Source organism: Lontra canadensis, unplaced genomic scaffold, assembly GCF_010015895.1.
Source record: "Lontra canadensis isolate GAN:19392208 unplaced genomic scaffold, GSC_riverotter_1.0 scaffold45, whole genome shotgun sequence".
In the NCBI taxonomy this organism is placed as follows: Eukaryota; Metazoa; Chordata; class Mammalia; order Carnivora; family Mustelidae; genus Lontra; species Lontra canadensis.
Window position 1 is genome coordinate 1,833,756 of NW_022631039.1, and position 20,159 is coordinate 1,853,914.

Sequence of the window (20,159 nt, forward strand, 5' to 3'; positions counted from 1 at the left end):
TTCCATCTGGGGGTCCACATGGGGCAAGGCTGGGGGGTGTCCTCCTGGCCAGAAAGGCGTGGCCAACCCCCGCCCCCACCCAGCTTCCAGCAGCCTCGTCCTGATCCAGGCGAGCCACGAAGCGACAAGCCCACGGCCAGGCACGGACACCCGCTCTGCACACACTCCAGGCACACGCCCACGCCGTCACGCACCGCACAGGCACACATGCTCATAGGCATGCACACGCGTCCATATATTACCTCTGATTTGTAAGTGCACCCTAACCAGAGGGCAATCGCAAAAATTATTACTCTTCAGGGAGGAATCGATTGCCTTCTCCGCCCCCAGCCAGCAGAGCATGGGGTGACATGAGATGGACGTGGCGCACCCCCGGGGTCCTGAGCCCGCCCCCTGCCCCTCACCCCTCGCTGTGCTGGCTTCAGTCCTTAAGCTCCAGGTGAGTCAGGGATCCCTGGTCCCCGGGAGGGCAGAGCTGCCCCTGGCCCGGCGCCAGCCCCGGGGGCCCCCTCCCAGCCACAACCTCCCTCCGTGCTCAGCCTCTCCGTGTGTCGCTGGCTCCCTGCAGACATAGCAGAGCCGCTGGCCCAGGGACACGGGAGCCTAGGGCCCCGCTGGGTGACCGTGGGACCATTCATTCCTCCCAGGCCATCTTCGGCGGGTCCAGGAAAGTCCAGGGCTGTCTGCCTGGTGGAAAGGTTGGGGTGGAGGCTGCCTCATAAGTGGGCATCCGGGCAGAAGCGACGTTGAGGGACATGGAGTGTTGGGACCCCGGGGCTCCCTCCGAGGAGGGGAAGACAGGAGGCAGCTGAGCATGGGCCCCCGCTCTGCTGAGGGCTGGGGGTGGCGTTCAGAAGCTGCTGCAGGAGAGGGATGAGAAGGAGGAGGGGCCCCACCAGTCCCAGTCCAGAGGGCGGCTGGGAAGCGGATGCGGAGGACGTGGGGGTTTCACGCCATGGTACGTGGGCCACATCCGGGCAGCAGAAAACGCGGCTCCTGGGTTCCCAGAGGAGGGGTCGGGGATATTCCAGGGAGCGCGGGCCCCACGGCAGCTGAGTGCCGAAGGGGGGACACCACGTCTCCCTCTGGGACCCCCGTGCTGCCCTGGAGAAACCCCGGGAGGCCCGCTGAGCACCTGCCGGCTTCCTGCTGTCTCTCCACCCGCACGGCCGGTCCAGAAGACGGGCAGACCCCCTCCCGGGGGCCGGGCTCTGGGGGCCCCTGCCAGTCCTCGCTACTTGATCGAGTTCTTAATTGTCCACCTCTGTCCCGTGCAGCTGCGGAGGATGAGGTCAATGCCAGCCAGGCCTCGGTTCTCCACCTCTAGACAACGCCCTGTGCCCTTATTCATGATGGCTCCATTCTGGGTGAAAGGAGGAGAGACAGAGACAAGGAGAGACAGAGACAGACGGAGATGGAGATACAGAGAATAAGACAAAGACAGAGAGACAGAAACAGAGAGAGACAGAAAGACAGAGAGAGAGAGAGACGTGGACGGAGAGAAAGACAGAGAAAGAGGTTTAACCACTATAGTGCCCGGCACAGGGCCTCTCACAGGGAGCCGTCCCACCAGAACTCTTTGCACAGGGAAAGGGATCATTGGAGCCTCCTCCAGAAACCCTAAAGTCAGAAAAGGTGTCCGCTTCACCAAGTCTGAATGGCTGAACCTGGTGTCAAGCCCCGATGGGGGATGGCGTCTGAGAGTGGGATTTCCGGGGAGACCCGAGCTCTGACTTTCCCCACCCTACTGACTACTTAGCAGATTTCGGAAAACTCACCGCACACTCCCCTCCCCGAGATCTGTCGGCTCCCAGCCTGCCTGGTGCTGCCGCAGGGTGTCCCACACGCAATCCCCCTCCTCCGCGGACTGCCCCAGACGTGCCCTGGGTTCATGAGGCTGGCCCTGGGCTGGGGACCTTGGGGAAGTCGCCCTCTATGGCCCGCAGCAGCCCCTGGGTACTCTGGGGTGCCGGCCTTTCCCGGGACGCTCACCTGAATGAAATTCCAGCGCTTGTACAGGCTGCTCTTGACTTTGTCACAGTCGAGGAGCTGGGGCAGCCGACTCTTGGAGTTGTCCACCAGGCAGCGGGTGTCAGGGAGAAGTGTGGTGGTCCCCAGGGCACCCAAGTGCAGGAAGCCCTCCTTGGTGTAGCGGGCAAGCTGGGGAGAGAGCGGAGGAGAGGGCAGGGGGCGGTGAGTCAGGTCTGCAGGTCTCACCCGCCACAGCCGCGGTCCTGGCTGCCATGGACCCAGTTCACAGATGAGCCCTGCTCAGGGGGCCTCCTGGCTTGCTCAGTCTGGGTGCCGCATCCCCAGGCCCAGGCAGGTTTCTTTCTAAGCATGTTCTCTGTCAGTGTTTCTGGACTGTGGGCTTCTGTCCATCAACATGAGGGAGCAGGAATAAATAAAAGAGCAGGACTTCGGATTTCTAAGCTCAGCTCTGCTCCCCGAGGGAGCCACCCGGAGTAAGTCCCTTAACCTCTCCGAGTCTGCATTTCCACCTGTTTGTAAATTGGGATTAATTAATCAATCCCGCCCTGCTGTAAACTCCCAAAGAGGCGGGTCGCTGAAAAAGAAACAGACATATTAAAAGGCATTGCACCTAACAGGCGTTAAAATAAATACACCAAAATGGCAAGGTGATACCACATTGGGAAAAAAAAAATTCTCATTCTGTCAAGGTTGGCATAAAATGGGCGGCAGTGGGGTAAATTATGACAGTCTTTCCAAAAGGGGATTTCAAAATAGATACTTTGTGTGCTTTAAATTTTTTTTTCTCTTTTGACCCCAAAAATCCACTTTTAGAAATCTATCCCAAGGTAAAAACCCAAACCGGGAACACAAGCTGACAGACGTAGGATATTTGCGGCAACATCATTTAGAATGGCAGAAAAGCGGAAGGTTCCTACGTGTGCCACACAACGCGGGTGTTTGATTCTGCTCCATGCACCCCGACAGATGCTGGGGGATTGTGGGAGATCGCAAAAACAGCCACACCCAGGGCACGGAGCTGGCCCAGTCGGTCAAGCGTCCGACTCTTGGTTTTGGCTCAGGTCATGATGTCAGGGTCGCAGGCTCGAGCCCCATGGCAGGCTCCACACTTAGATGGCATCTGTTTGAAATTCTCTATCTCCTTTTCCCTCTGCCCCTCCCCCCACTTCTGCCTGCTACTCCCACCCCACTCAAATAAATAAATATTTTTTTTTTAAAAAGAGGCCACACCCTTCCCTCTTCCTTCCACACACCCTGGGCAGTACGACTTTTGAAGCCATGTCCTTCAAGAGGTGAAGCTGGTTTCTCCATCCCGTGAGTGCTGGTGACTTACTTAGACCAACACAATACAGCAGAAGCGAGGATGGACTAGCCTTTAGCCTGGCGTCCTTCTCCTCTCTTGCTCTGGGAGTCCTGCTGGCCCCGTGGCAGTAAGCTCTGGATGGCCCAGCCAAGAGCCAACCATCAGACAAGTGGACGAGGTCGTCCGAGAGTAGGCAGCCCTCAGAAGACCGGCCAGGTGCCAGGAGGTGTAGGGATGAGTCAGCTGAAATCAGCCGAGCTGGGTCCGGATCACAGAACCATCCAGCGCATCTGGACAATGCACAGTGAATGCACATTGCTTTATGCCAGTAGGTTTTGGGGGGCTAGTTGTCACGCAGCAAGAGCTAACTGATACGGAGATGGTGCTGCCTCCTAACCCTTCCTACAGCGGGACCCATGCTACTCTAGTGGCCTCTCTCCTGCCTGTCGGTGTTGTCTAAAATTCTGTCTTCCAGCCTTGGAGCAAGTACATTCATCCGTCTTCCACACTCTTTTAGGGGTAGGGACTGTGTCTAATTAATTTCATTCCTCGCTCGGAGAAAATCACAGACCAAGTGCTCAAAACATGTTTGCGGACGAGCACGTTATAAATGTGGGGAATGACATCGTTTAAAAGACGCGACGATGTCTGTTTATTTAAGCTCCACAAACATGTTTTGAAGAGTTCTCTGTGCGACCTGCCTGGGAACCAGTTTCTGAGAACACGAGGACGGGGCTGTGTTCCCACTGATAACTCCAGTGCAGGCTGGTGAAGGCAAGGAGAAAGGAAGGTACATCTCTCGTTTTTGTTCTTACATGCTGCGAGGTAGCAGGGTAAGAAGATTATTAATAACAGCTGGTGCTGAATAAATTAAAAAATAAAATTACCAGCTTGCATGTATTTTTTTAAAAGCTTTTATTTATTTATTTGCCAGAGAAAGAGAGATCACAAGTAGGCAGAGAGGCAGGCGGGGGGTGGGGCAGGCTCTCTGCTAAGCAGAGAGCCCGATGCAGGGCTCGATCCCAGGACCCTGAAATCATGACCTGAGCTGAAGGCAGAGGCTTAACCCACTGGGCCCCCCAGGCACCCCACCAGCTTGCATGGATTAAAGACACACTCGGCATTATTTCTAAGCATCATAAAGAGAATAAAGAATGTAATTTTTACAACAACTCTCTGAGATAAGTTTCCATTACTCTCCTGTTTTAAAGATGAAGAAACTGAGGTTTGAGGACATCTGGTCCCCTGGCTGGGTCCTGGCCTCCCTCCTTGGGACCCGAGGGACCCTGGCCCAGCAGCTGACCAGCCGACGGGCCTCTTCCTACACGATCCCGGGCTTCTCCTGAGAGCCTGGGCATTTCTGGCCAGGAATGGAGCCAGAAGGAAGCTCTGGTCCAGGAGTGCCTCTTCTCCAGGGCCCGAGTTTTCTGCGGAGGTTCTCACTGCTGATGAAAACCACTCAGAAATCCTCTGCTTTGATCCCCGAAGGGGGGCCCACCTGCTCCCTGCTGAAACAAGGGACAGGGAGTTTAAGTGCCCTTGAGACAGATGCGGTTAACATGCTTTTTAAACCCAAATTAGTTCCAAATCAGAGGGATTGTCAGAGGCGACATGATAAGAAAATCTGAAGCCCTCCTCACCCTCCCTAAACAATGTGTCTCTGAATATACTCAGATTCACCAGGCGCAAAGCGGTGAAAGGCGGCGAGCCGCCTTTATGTGGGGCGAAAGACAGACACAGCTGCTTACTGAAATTATGAATCAATCAATTATCCAGCAGGCAAATGAACAGTGCTAAGAACATTAATTAACTGAGCATATCTGTGCCCCAGATGTTTAAAGAGCGACGCTAAATGCCACTGGGAGTTAGGGGCCCTCCTTTCTGAGGTCTGTGAGTGAAGGATGAGACCCCAGCCACTAGGACCAGCAAAGCCAAGCTGTGCGCGTGTCTGGGTGTGGGGGAGGGCGGGGAGGCCCTACAGGCCTTCCGTTCTGGGGGAAGGCGCTTTCTCAAGCCAAAAACACATGCACAGGTCCTGCTGGCCTGGCCAAGGGGGCAAGGTCAGGGAAAGGGCGCTGTGGTCTGAAAGGATGGTGGGGCTCAGGTTACACCGACAGATATCACACTGCCTCTCCCCCATGAGGCAGGAGGGTGGTGCGAATTCGGATCTCGTGCCAACCCCGTCCCCGTTCTTGTGCCCGTCCTGGATCGCGAGTCTCCGTATTGTCTTTGGACCGCTGTCTGGTCCCCCTCCCCAGCTCCCCGTCCCCGGTATCCCTTCCGTAAGGGTCTCTGCTCCCTGGCCTCTGAATGTGCAACAGGCTTTCCTGCCTTCAAGGCTTTGCTCCAGCTGACTCCTTACTGGCCTTCTTCTAGAAGGTTCGAGCTTCAGCTTTCCCAGACTCCGTGCAGTTCTCTCCATCCCACGGTGTCTTCTCTAACTCTTCCTTCCCCCACCTCCGCACCGTCCCTCAAGCCCTCGGTGTCAATGATCCCTGTGTTTCAGTGTCTCACTCCCAGGGGGTGTAGGAGTGCCTCACTTCCTCTAGACCGTTCTGGGAACCCACTAAGTGATGGCTATTTGGTTTTTTTCCACTTTGGGGCTATTACGAAATATGCCGCTATGATCATTCATGCATAAGTTTCTGTGGGACCTGTGCTTTCAGTTCTCTTAGCGCTGTATCGAGAAGTAGAACTGCTGGTTGGTTGTTGGGCCACATGGTGAATGTGTGCTTAACTTTCGGAGGAGTTGCCAAACTCTCCAAACAGCTGCACCGTCTGCAGGTGCCCCCGCCACGGGCCAGCGTTCCAACTCAGCCACAGCCCTACAAACTCTTGCTCTTGTGGTTTTCTCTTCTTTCTTTCTTTTTAGGAACATGCGGGCCATTGACTGGGTGTGAAGTGGTATCTCATTGTGGTTTTGATTTGCGTTTCCTTAATAACTAGTGATGTTGAGCATCTCTTTATGTGCTTGTTGGCTACTTGTGGATCTTTGGAGAAATGTCCATTCAGGTCTTTTGCCCACTCTTCAATTGGGCAAATTGTCTTTTTACTGCTGAGTTGTAAGAGTTCTTTACATATTTTGGATGCGAGACCTTTTTCTGGTATATTTTGAGTGGAGATATTTTCTCCCATTCTGTGGGTTGTTCTTTCACTTTCTTTTGTTTGTTTTTGTTTTTTCACTTTCTTGAGAGTATGCTTTGAAGTACAAAAGTTTTTAATTTTGATGAAGTTCAACTTATTGATTTTTTTCTTTGATTACCAATGCTTTTGATGTCATTATCTAAGAAACCACTGCCAAATCCAAGGTCATAAAGATTTACCCTTATGTCTCCTAAGAATTTTAGAGTTTGAGCTCTTACATTTGCATCTTTGATCCACTTTGAGTTGACTTTCATATGTGATGTATGGTGTACATACAAGTTCTTTCTTTTTCATGTGGTTATTTGTTGTCCCAAGATTGTTTGTTGAAAAAACTTTTTCCCTATCTAATTGACTTCTCATCCTTGTTAAAAATTAATTGCTTATAAAAAAATTAATTGACTATAAATGTGGTATTTATTTCTGGAATCTGAATTCTATTCCACTGACCCATGTACCTACCCCTCTGAGAGCACTACAATGTCTTGATTAGTACAGCTTTGTAGTAGGTCTAAGAACTGAAGCGTGAGTCTTCTAACTCTGTTCTTTTTCAGTGTCATTCTGGCTACTCTGGTCCCTGCATTTTCATATGAATTTTAGGATTATCTTTTCCATTTCTGCAAAAAAAGGCAGTTGGAATTTTGATAGGTACTGCACTGCATCTGCAGATCAACCCAGGCAGGACTTCCACAAAAGCAGTAAGTCTTCTGATCAAGGAACATCGGATGTATTTTTTTATTTAGGTCTTTCATTTGTTTCAACAATGTTTTGTAGCTTTCAGTGTATTTTTCTTCAGTTAGGTTATTCTCAAGTATTTTCTGTTTTTGGAATCTACTGTAAATGGTATTGTTTTCTTAGTTTCTTTTTCAGAACGTGCACTGGCAGTGCAAGCAGTATCTTTAAGACATTTCTGTGAACCATGAGCTGCCACCCTGGTACCTCATGGTCACTCAGACCAGGAGGGGCTGCAAGTTCCCTTGGTTCCTGCTTCCCCAGGGTCAGAGCCAGGTGCCAGCGGCCCATACCCACTGCAGACCCATATTCCGACGGTGCCTGGACCTCACCCCAAGTCTCACATCTTTTCACTTGCCTCCTGTGACTCTGCCAACCAACACCCTTCCCACCCACAGCAGGGTCTAGATTTTTAAAATGCACCCTTCATCCTAATCCCTAGCTTGGTGTCCTGGACCCTCACTGCCCTGGGGAATCTTGCCTCCCACATTGTTGAGAAGTTACCTTCCTTACCCCTCAAAATCTGTCTCCCTTCATTTTTCACGTCTTTCAACACTGTCTTCTCCTCACTCCATAGGTACCGTAAGTCATCATTTCTCCCTTCTTCTTCATTTCTTCCAAGCTACAAACATAACCAGATCTCTGTGCCCAGAAATCTCCAGCCACAGCTCTCATTACCTCCTTGTTTTCTTTGGTTTTCCACTGTCTCCTTCCTTAGTGCTTTCTACTACCACTTTCACTCACACTGCTCTCTGCAAGGTCAACAGGATCCATTAATTATATCAACTTCAATAGTTTTTTCTTAGTCTTTATATGGGCCACCAATTTTGAGCCAGATGCTTTGCAGGGTGCTGGTGAAACCATCCCTTCTCTCTGTACCCCCTCTCCCAGAAAGCCTGCCATTCTGGGGGCTTTCGATAACATCTCTAATGCTAACTTGGCTAACTGTGCCAAGTTTCTACCTCCAAACCAAACCTCTCCTCAATTCCAGATTTGTATATCCAACTCACCACTGGATATACTACTTGGAGGTCTAATAAGCATTTCAGAGTTACAGATGAAAACTGAATTCCTCCTGCCCTGGATACCCAGTCCTCCCATCCAAACTCATCCAACTTTGGTTCCATCTTGGTCATTACAACACCATCCTTCCAGCTGCTCAAGCCAGGCACTTTGGCTTCATCCTTTACTTGCCTCTTCCTCTGACCTGCCACATTCCCAACCCATTAGCAAATTATATTCAGGTTTCACTTACACTGGATTTTTAAAAAACTTAGAGTGACAATCTATGTTTTTTTAGCCACAATGTTTGATCCATTTGTTTTTATTGCACTTAATGATCTAAATGGACTTATTTCTATTTTCCTTCTTGGTACTGGCTGTGTGCCCAGTCTTCTTGGTTTCCTTTTTCTCCTTTATTGGCCTTAGTTTGGATTGGTTCAGTTTGATTTTTTTGTTTTTTGTTTTTGTTTTTTGGAATGTTTCATAGTTCTCCTCTACACATTTGGAAATTCTAGTTCATTTCTATTATTTTACTGGCTACTCTAGAAATTTAACAATTAACAACTTAGCAGATTATTCAGTATCCTAATGTCTGCCTCAGTCAATAAAATTCAAGGACATTAGGACTCTAAATCCAGTCACCTCCTTTTTACCGTTCAGCCTTTGGTTATATTTCCCTGCCCCAAACTAGACATTATTCTTATTATGTAAGAAACATTTCTTTGGATTTACTTACACATTTATAAATTTCTTTGTTTATAATTCATTCTTTCCTCAAGATAGTCTTCTGGGGTTATTTTCCTTCTTCTTGAAGTACATTCTTTAGAAGTTCCCTTGGTGATTATCTGTCATGGTAAACCCTCCCGTATTCTGTTTATCTGAAAATGTCTTGGGGGTGATTTGTTATGCAGCAAAAGCTAACAGATACAGTTTCTTCTTGTGCATCTAGCAGGGGTTTAAAATGGTATTGGTTGTAGTTGACCTAGAATTTAGTTATGCCGCAGGAAGAAGACCCTTCAAAGTATCTAATCTGCTCTACTGTCAGAAGCTCCCTCCTCTGAGCTGAAAACTGCTTGAAACTTGTCGACCCTCACTTTTCCAGTTACAGACAATTGAATACCAGTTCCTTGTTATACACCCATACTCCTGATCTCTTCCGAGGCTCAAGGTTTGCAAACTTGGGTCACGTTCCCCCTTCCCTCTCCCCCACCCATAAAGTTGCAAGTCTTCTCGTTCCTGCTTCCCTATGCCTCTCACACATATTTCCTCCCAATCTTCCAGGTGAGCTGCTGCAGGAGATCTGTAACTTGTCCTCACCTCCAGGCCTTCCTACTTTTCATCTCGCCTTCCTAATCCTGCAGGTTCAAATCACATCATTCCCTGCTTCAACTTTCAATTGCTCTAGTACCTCCTGATTTAAGAATAAACTTTTTATTTTTTATTTATTTATTTTTTTTGGTCATGATTTTCGACTCTAGGTCTCCAGCTTACACTCTTGGTTTCTGACAGATGGCCTGAGGTCTCTCGAAAACAGCCAGCAGGAAGACTGTATAGAATATATCTCCACCGACTCTTACCCTGTCTCCGCGGTTACACAAAGCCTCCCCCCCGGCAGAGGTGGTCTCTTTCAACATACACACTTATGTATTCTGTGACTCTCCTTGTGGAAGGTTTTGTTGTTGTTGTCATTGCTGCTGTTTCAGGATATTTTTATATAGTGTAGGGAGTGAGAAGGTATCTTGCAAAAAGCAAATACTCTATAAATGCCTTTTGAATGGAATGGGATTATTCTAGGTTTGGCTGCTGGGCCCAAGAGGAGAAATGAATGTCATTATCCACAACCCTAATGCATTAGGGAAAAAAAAAAAAGCTCTGAGCTCAAGTACGATTAATTCTCATTTAGCAGAAAAGAAGAATTTTCTATTTGAGATGATCTAAGAGGCACACACAACTATTAACCCACATTTAACAGCCTTGAGGGAAAACTAAACTGTGCAGGTTATAGCCAAATAAACAAAAACAGCCAAATGATTGTGGAATGACTCTGGGACACAGCAAAACCCATCGAATTGTCAATAAAAACATGGCTTGCAAGTGCTTTCATATTAAGGGTCTTTCTCAACTCTTTGGAATCAGGCTTAGTCAGTGTAGAAAACCATTGCTAAATGAAAAAATGCATTTTACCCTGCTTTTACTCAGGACACGGAGAGATGAGGTTCCATTGATTGGAACCTGCTTTGGGGTGAATTTATTTGTTTGCTGCTTGGCTGAAGGAGTGATTTCTGGTGATTACACATGCATATGTATATTCTTAAAAACAAATAGATTTTCTCAGAGCATGCCTGATCCCAAGCGATACAGGAAATGTCTCCAACTGCATCTCCAAGTGGACACATGGTGGCTGCAACGGAACTGGGGGTGAAGAAAGGGGCTGCCTGGGGCAGGAGAAATCTTTGGGGGAAATGGAAATGTATGTTTAGATTGGGGAGGGAGATCTGCAAGTACATACCCTGTCAAAATTCATCATATTGTACCCTTGAGCAGACGCTGTTTGCTGTACTGACCTTGTATTTCAGTAAATTTGATTTTAAAATATATCTGGAAGCTTAGAAGGCAGGCTATGGAATCAGATATGTTTTTTGCAGAGAACCAGTTCCTAGGGGACTAGCCAGTTCCCAGGGCCTCCCTCCTCAGTCTCTTCCCTTCCACCATTATGACTCATCATGCTGGATAAAAACATTATATTTCCAGAAAATGCAGTGCTACTGAGAATTAATGGGGAAACATATTTACACCACAAAACCTTAGGTTGATTTACCTGCACTGACTGTCAAAAAGTGGATGGATTCAGGGCATTACCAGTGGAGGTGGGGGCGGGTGGCAGGGTCTGGATCACAGAACTCTGTGGAGAGAGCTGGGAGCCTCTTGGAGAGTGGCCCTAGGAGTGGGGGCGATACCAGGATGAGGGCCAGAAGAGTCCAGTGGGAGAGGTGTTGAGCAGAATAGCCCACTCCAGTTCCCAGGGATCCGGAGCAAATTCCTAAGCCTGCTTCCAAAGCTCACCCTGACTGCTAACTGGTTAGAGAAGCAAAGATTCTATTTTTCAATGAAGACATTTATTTCCTTCTTGTCTCCACGTGTGAAACAGGAAGGTAGGACTGTATCGGGTACAGCGTGGAAATGCTGGCAAATGCTTGGCTCCCTTTTTAGCAAGATCTTAATTAAATCTGTCTCACCTTCTCATTTTTGCCCATTGAAACAGTGTTCCTGGCGTGGTGCTGTGTCATCAAAGGGGCAGTCCATTTTATGGTTAAAGACTTGCACTCTGGAGCCTGTTTAAGAAATCCAAGCTCTGCCACTTAATAGTTTTATGACCCTGGGCCAGTTGCTTAAGCCCTACGGGACTCCGAGTCTTCATTTTTCAAACAGGGGATAATTTTACAATTTACTTCCTAGGGTAGTTATGGAATTTGGTTAAGTGAGAAGGGGACACGGCACATAGGAAGGCCTGTGTATTTGTTATTCTTCTTATCCCCAACCTCATGCTCAAGTTGAGAACTCGCCCGGTGTTTCTAATTCACCAGACTTCTTTTCTTCCCAGTGGGGCTCCCATGTGGCCTCGTGTGGCCCGCATTTCCTGGCCCCGTCTCCTTCCCTGCCCCCAGCCACTCTGGGCTCCCTGTTCTGTGCCAGAGCCCTTGGTCCAAGGGTTGCCTCAAGTGCTCCAGCAACACTGCTGGGCAGCTGAGTCCCTACCGGTGGCTGCCTGGCCCATGGGGTTCTCTTGGGCTGGGTCTGTCGGCGACCTTGAGCTGGACTCCTGATCCAGGGGAGCCTGGCTCTGGCCCCTGCTATGTTCCTGTCCTTTCCTTCCCCACCTTCCACTTCACTTCTCTGGTTTGGTCCGGCTCTTACGTGCCTGGAGTGGGCCAGATGCTCGGGGGAACCGGATCTTGGGTGGGGCTCCTGGGACTCCACTTTGCATCTCTAAAGCCACTCCTGTGTCCCACTGATGCCCCCGGGGTCCTGAGCTCTCTTGGCCTCCCATCTTGGACGCACGGTCCTTCCTTCATGCTTCTGCAGCGGAGGGGAGACGAGCTCTGCCTGTTCTCCGCTCCTGGCATGTTCCCGGACGGACCCCAGGTCCACCACTGGCTGGAAGCCAGCCTTGAGGAACCTCAACCGCTCGGGAACGTAGCGCCTCGGCAGGGAGTTAGAGGTGAGCCCGGTGTTGGTGTTCACGCGTGAGCGTAGACGGGAAGGTCTTCTGAAATGACTCCGACCTCTGAGAGTCCGCCTGGGTTTCTAGCACTACCGAAGAGCATTAGATCCACTCCAAGCCCTGTTCTGGCTCTGGCCCTTCATGTAATGTAACTTATCTGGGGACAACGACCCTACAAAAGGCAGGGCACTTCCTCTTTTTACCTTCTCACTGGAGAGACTGAAGTTTCTTCTCTTGATTCTAGAAGCCCAAACTCCTGGCGCAGTGGCGTCTCCCTCGTTTTGTGCACCTCTCCAGCTAGGCTGGCCCCTGTCATGCTGCCCATCCCCACCCTCCCACCTGAGCCCACAGGCATATCCTGAAGCTCGTGTCCAGCGTGGACTCACCCCACAGCCACCACATGGGGCCAGTCAAAGCATCTAGTGCTTTCCCTGCCAGCAGCTAGGACCCCCTTTGTGCACTTTTCATTCAACATCAAATGCTCGTCAGTGGCCCCCCATGGGCTACAGCCCCCCCGAGAGAGAGCCCTTTCCCGAGATTCCCTGAAGAACACCGTTCGCTGGAATTTAGGGCCTTCAGCATTGCGAGCTCTGGCAGGTGAGCGAGAAATTGTGGTTCTCCAGAGGGGAAACCCAGGCTGGCAGGTCAGTCGATTTCCGTTTGGGGCGAATGCACAGATTTCTCTCTGAAAAGACAAAGTCTACATTTCTGCTTCTATTTACGGTAATTCGGCCTGGGGAAATTCAGTCTTGCTGCGGCCACGCTTGAAGGGAGATGGCAGAAAGTCTGCTTTCTGAGCACGAACCCTCAGCCTTCTTCACATTCTCCTCTAATATCTTAGAAATGTAAGGAACTCCTCTCGTTGAGTCTCACCCCCACTCTGCTCCAAGGGTGCCTCCAGCTCACCCTTCTCTGCCTTTCCACCTGGTCTCGCCTTCCCCCAGTCGGCCTTCCAGAGAGTTGTCCCCACCATGTCGGCACCTCCTCACCTCCCTTCTCCCCCGGCATCCGCTCCCATCTGGCTTCCTGTCCACCTCCACGGAGAATCCTCTCACCACGTCTGTAACCGTATTGAACACGCAGTGTGGTCTAGCCCGCGGGACCCCTGGGCAGCATGAAGGGTGGAGCCACACTAGGGTCTGTCCTGGGGTCACTGTTCTCTGCCTTGGCACACACCCCGAAGCCCCACCTGCCTCTGCCGCTCTGTCCTCAGCACCTGGTTGGGAAGTCCGGCTGCCGGGAGGACACCACTGTGGGGACTCCCAAGGCCCGTCCCTCAGCCCGATCTCAGAGTGCCCCAGACAGAACTCAAAGCATCCTCTCCCCAAACCTTCCCCTCCAATCTCAGCGATGGCGGCGCTGTCTACGGGTTTAGGCAGGGACTGGAGTGTCAGTCCACCACCCTCGTCCCTTCCCTTGACCTCTCCACCAACAACTCCAGCCAACCAGCCCTCTTAAAACATTAAAAAAAAATTTGTAATGTCAGAGCCATTTCAGACTTAGAAAAAAGTTGCAAATATAAAACAGTGAGTTCCCGTAGGCCTGGAATTCAGCTTATCCTAGAGTTAATTTATTATATAATCGTACCATAATTACTGAATCCAGGGAGTTAACATTGGTCCAATCCTATTAACTAATCTGGAGCCCTCACAGAAATCTTGTAGCTTCTCCAGTATGTTTTCTCTTCCAGGATCCCACACTGCATTCTTTGGTCATGTCTCCTTGATCTCCTATCTGGGACAGGTCCTCAGTCTTCCCTTGTTTCTAATGACCTTGACCCTTTTGAAGAGTACGGGGCAATTATCTTGTAGAACGTCCCTCAGTTTGAGTTTGTCTGATGTATTCTCATGATTAAGATTAAAGGTCTAGTAAAAACCACAGAGGTGACGCTGTGCCCTTCCTGGGGCATCAGATCAGGAGTGCGTGATGGCTCATTACTGGTGACGATAACCTTGAACACTTGGTTAAGGCAGTGTCCTTTGGGCTTCTCAGCCATGACGTCACAGTTTTTTCCCTTGATCGAGGGAGATGCCTGGAAACTATGAAAACATCTTACTTGTGATCACTGATTTTAGCATCCGTTGCTAGCTCTGGACGTCGGCAAGTATTATGGGCATGACCGCCAGGGGGTGATCTTCATGTCCCACATGCCTTCTACGTTTACTAAGTGGACTTCTACTGAAGGAAGAGTGGGTCCCCTCTCTCCATTTATTTGTTTATATCAGTATAGACTCATGGATTTAAAAAAAAATTACGTGAGTGACAATCCAATATTCTATTTATTTTGTTGCTCGGGCAGTTCTAGCTTTGGACACTAGGAACTCCTTCAGGGTGGCTCCTGTGTTCTATTGAGAAGACACAGTCTTTTTTTAAAGAACTTCCTTTTATTCTGACACCACAAGGTCTTCCAGGCTTCACCTCTGTTTTTCCTGCTCCCTTGCTGGGATCATTGCAAATCTGGGGGCTGGAGGTGTTCAGCGCTACTGGCTTTTATTGCTCCTGGGCTGTTCCAGAGCTAGGAAGTCCGTGTACGCACACCCGCCCACGCACACATTTGTTCTTCATTCTACCTTTTCTACAAGTTTATTTCCATGTCTCTATTTATGCACACATTTACATATGTATTTATATTTGTATACATGCATGTAAAATAAACTCATCCCAACTCCCCACATTGCAATCCAGCATCTGCTCATTCTGGCCACGCCCCCTCGCTTATTCACAACCTCCTTCTCCAACAGCAGGGGCTGTGGTTCCCAACACCCCCACGTCCTACACCTGCTTGTTCAGTCCTGGCATGTCACACAGCAGTTAATGCAGACTGACGGGGAAGACAAGCTAACTTGTTAGACTGCATTACTGGCGATGGTTCTTTTTTTGTAGAATCCAGTCAAAATTGTCCAAACTGTCCCAAAGTTACTTAGGTTGGCGCTCCTCTTCCCCACCATCAGTGTGGTTGTATTTGTCGAGTTACGTTATTTTCCTTTATTGCTTGCACCCCACTGTGGGTCCTTTTCCCACATTCTAGTTGAATTTGTTTTCTTTCTCAGACATCTGAAACATCACCGTGGTTCTAAGAGTCAGAACCTGATGTAAGCTTCCCTGAGAGACAATCCCCTCTTCCTCCCTTTATCTGCCCCTACGTCCACCTTCATCGTCCCGTTCTCTCGCACTTCCAGCAGGTGACCCGGCTTATCAGTCTCTGATTTATCCTTCCTGGATCTCTCGCACAGATGAGCAGGTACAGATATTTCAGTGGCCATCTGTCTTAAATAAAGGTTAACACACTACGCATCTTCTTTTGCACTTTGCCTTTTTCGCCCAACCGCATGTGAAACTCACTCTGCGCAGGTAAGCAGAGATGGCCGGCGTTACTTCGTGCGGCAGCGCGCTACTCCACCGCTCATTCAACCACTCTCCCACCAACAGGCATTCGATGGTTCCTACTGTTGTGCAATTGCAAATAACGCACACTATTCTCATACTGTTGGAAATCAGAGTCGGCTTCTGGAAGTGGATCGCTGGGTCAGGAAGGAAACATACGGTAGCTTTGTTAAGTATTGCCAAACCCCCCTCCAAAAAATGGTATCAATTTGCATTTCTACCAGCAATCGAGAAGATTGGTTATTTCAGAACCTTGATAACAGAGTATGTTGTCAGTTTTCTTAATTTTTGCAAATACGATAGGTGGGGAAAATGGTTTCTCAGTATTATTTTGCTTTGAATTTCTCCAATTATGAATGAATTTAAACATTTTAAAATATATTTAGAACAGATATATGTTCTAAATATATATATATAACATATATATATATATGATATATATATAGACGCGTTTTTTGGTGGGGGGGGCAACATGTTTGCTTGTGTCTTTTTCCTATTTTTCTATCAGATTTTTAGTCCTTTGTTCCTTAATTTTTAAGCATCTTTTATACAATGGGAAAATTATCCCTTGTGGCATATGCTACAAATATTTTCTCCTTGGTTATCAGGTGTCTTTGACTGTGTTTATGGTGTTATATCACCATGCAAGTTTTAAAAAGTTTTAATGTAGTCAAATGCATCAATCTATTATAGTCTCTGGATTTGGGATTTTAGTTAAAAGCCCTCCCCTAGATCACAGTTAGAGAGGAATTCACCATTATTTTCCTAGTGTTTGTACAGTTCCATATTTTACATTTAGATTCCTAATTCATTTGGAATTTAAGCCTCTGTATAGTGTCAAGTATGGGTCTAATTTTATCCCTAATCACATTTTAATTTTGTCTACTTCTTGCTATCCCCATGGTCACTACTCAAGCTCAGGAGACTGACTTTTGACAAGACAATCCCACCTGTGTCATAAGTGAAGTTCATGCCTCTAGCTTAAGACCCCTCCCGTCCGTCCCTCACACTGCAGTCCCAAGTGCTGGCTTCCTAAATGTAAGTCAGACTGTACCCCAACCTCCTATTCTAAAAGGCTTTCAATATTTCGGTGGCTTCCTAAGGGGGCTGGCCTAAAGCCCAGTCTCCTAGAGTCCTACAGGGTTGCATATTCTCCGCCTCCTGCCCACTGGTCCGACCTTATCTTTGGTCACTCCCCACCTCATGCTCTGTGTTCCTGCCTCTTTAGTCCTGGAGACTCAGTTTCCCCATTTTTAAAATGGGAATGATAGAAGGCCTTGCAGAAACAATGCAAGAAACAATGAAATTTCGTCTACAAGATATTGTGGAATTCCAGGAGAAGAGGTCTCAGATTCAGATATATTGGTTGTCTTGTAAAGGAGGCAATTAAAAAAGAAATATAAGAATGAAAGAACAGCGTAAGACCTTGGCATATTACATATTCTGAAATACGGTGGTTTTCCCAGCAGGAAAACCGTATCTGTATTTGTTTTGTTGGGCTGGTCTGAAGATTAGATAAATTAGGGGGAAAATGCATCACAAATTGCATAATAGTCATCATTAAGATGATATCTACAGAAATTTACTTGATAAGTAAAAAAAAAAAAAACATAGTTGGACTCAACCAATCACCACGCTATTTTACACAATAATGTCTTAATTAACTATCAATTCCTAGATGGTAGGAGCTTCCATATTCCGTCTGTCTTTCCAAGTAACTTGCCTCCCAGGCAACATTTCCTTACAGAACTGAACCAAGCTGGAGGACGAGCTCAATGATGGAAAGCTCATGTGTTCTAGCACCAAAGAACTGGAAGGAGCCTACAGCATCACTGGTCCAGTCTTCCCTTGGCAAGTTCTATGAGGATTGTGGTGCTAAGTGGCTAGAACTGTTCAAGTTTTCACTGCTGTTCATTATTGCTTTTTTTCTTTTTTAAATAGCCTCAAGTAGTAGAATCTTTTGGAAATAGAACCTAACTGAATCTTTCTTGGAAAACTGAAGCTTTCCCAAGGTCCCACAGTCAGCACCGCGGACGTGATTTCTATGTGATAGGCGCCACGGACTTCGTCCACGGGCTTTGTGTGGATGAGCTTGTTTGACTGACACATTATCTCTACGAGGTACACACTCTCATTGTGTTTACACGACAGAGAAGGGAACTGAAGTACAGGACACTACAGTGTGTTGCTCAAGGTCATAGCTGGTAAGTGAGGGAGCTGTGTTTCCCTTATGCGTCAGCCACACACAGAAAGGTGCCTCTTGGCATCATCTTAGAAGAATTAACTCTGGTCCAGGGTGTGTGTGAAGTGTCCTTTCCTGATTTCCAGTCTCACTAAGATGCAGGGACCAGACACCTTCACTTAGCCATGCACGGCTCCGGTTAGCTCCTTGTCCACCCAGCTGTTCGTCCTGTCCTGTTCATGGCCAAACCAACTATGTAAGTGTGGGCCATGCAGCCCAGGCCGATGAGAACCCACCTCCTTGTGTACAGAGCCTTCCTGCAAAGCTTCTCAGGATTCACCTTCCATCTCTGGTTGTTTGACATTCAGATTTCCTTAAAGGGGCCCCAGATTCAGGCCCTGCAGGCAATGTAGACATGAACCTAGGTTTCGGTTTTTTGGTTTTTTTTTTAAGATTTTATTTATTTATTTGACAGAGATCACAAACAGGCAGAGAGGCAGGCAGAGAGAGAGGGTAGGAAGCAGGCTCCCTGCAGAGCAGAGAACCTGATGTAAGGCTCAATCCCAGGACCCTGAGATCATGACCTGAGCCGAAGGCAGAGGCTTTAACCCACTGAGCCACCCAGGCACCCCTAGGTTTTGTCTTTTGGGAGCAGGATCAGGCAGTCAAGATGACTGACAGGAGTCCCGTGAAAGCAGGCCCCATCGCCTACACTCGGCCCCAGTCGCTTCAGGAGGAATCTAGGAGGTCACGCAGTGCAGCGCTCCCAGGAGAGGGGCTGCTGTTGAAACCGCCACATCACACAGCAATCTGAGGAAGGCCTTCACACTTTTCTAGAACCAATGCCAGTGAATCCATGGCACCCTTGGTGGTCCCCATGTGGGTCTAAAACCTGGTACTTTGCACAACCCCTTACTTCTGCATCAGATAGATGGGATGGTGAGAACAGTCTAGAACATTCTGCTACTGACATTTGGCCTTCCTCTGGCCATCTCTGATGGGAACCCAGCCTTCTGAGGCCTAGACCAATGGCCTGAACTCCACTGGCCCCAAACGCTGTAGGACCTGCCCTTAATTCTGATTGGCCATGTTCACGGATTCGCTCCATGTCCAACAGGCAACGTCTTTGCAAATGACCTCCCTACAGACACCACCATGCCAAACAAACATGGAAACTCTGACCCGAATGATCAGGGCATGAGGCTAACCTAGGGGCTCCTCTCTTGCTCAGATGCACTGGTAGTGTTGCGGCACTAAATTGCCTTTTCCCCAGGTTTCCACCATCCCCTTCTTGTCCTTCAGAAGTGGTGATGTTATTAAGTCAGTGATTTGAAAACGACCTAAGAAATCAAAATACTTCTTTGAAAAAATATAAAGTCTGGAAGCAAGCCTCAGAAATGATAATAGTTGTTCCAGGGTGGTAGGATTATGGGATGATTTAAAAAAATTTTTCCCCAAACTCATTGCAATGCTGTTACATCTTTAGTAGAAAAGGAAAAGATTAGCTGGCAGTGACTTTTTTTGACTGCAACAGCTCTGGGCAAGGTAGAGAGGTTCGGCTGATAATGTGGCCACTGCCCCACTGTTCCCTCTGAGTTCCTAATTCCCAACCCAACATTAACATAAAGTCTGCCTGGCTCGCTTTTTGCGTCTGGAGAAAACAATCCAATGAACTTCTAAGAAGACATAAAACTTTTAGCTAAGCACCTCTACTGGGGAACAATTTATGACTACGATTCTGATTTTCTCGAGAGAATAGTCCCTCACCCCATTCTGCCTGGAGAGGTCATTCCTCCTTAAACTGGGGCCCGCCTTAAGCAAGATCAAATGCGCGTGCGTGTCATTCTGAATCCCACTTCGGAAATCGGGCACTCCTGTTCCCTGTGTGTGGACCACAAGAACTACTTGTCAGGGATAATTAAAAGAATGGACCGGGGATTGGAAATAAAATGGGGCAGCAGCCTGGACATCAGAGGACGAGGCTCAGGTCCCCTGAACACACAGGAAAGTGTCAGGAAGTGGAAAGGCAGTAACCCCGCCCTCCAAGGAGGTCTGCAGAGAAGGTGGGCACCAGGGATGCTCGCAGAGGCTGGACGGAGGCGGGGCCTGGGAGGCAGGAGCTAACAATCTGGAAATAATAAACCCAGAAGCGTTTTGAATACCGCATGGGCGCTGGGTGCTGGGCGTGAGCGGGAAGAGCC

The 20,159-nt window shown here is 48.5% G+C and overlaps 1 protein-coding gene across 1 annotated transcript in view; it reads right to left on the minus strand.

Annotated features, from left to right (window-relative positions):
* Nucleotides 1-1,024: 1,024 nt before the first annotated feature.
* The window catches only part of GALNT17 (polypeptide N-acetylgalactosaminyltransferase 17), a 429,917-nt gene continuing 410,782 nt past the window's right edge, over nt 1,025-20,159 (minus strand). The window contains exons 10-11 of the mRNA XM_032872378.1: nt 1,993-2,160; nt 1,025-1,363 (exon numbers count right to left, since the gene is read on the minus strand). Of these exons, the coding sequence (XP_032728269.1) occupies nt 1,235-1,363; nt 1,993-2,160 (297 nt within the window). The 3' untranslated portion in view covers nt 1,025-1,234. The remainder of the gene's footprint in view (nt 1,364-1,992; nt 2,161-20,159) is intronic.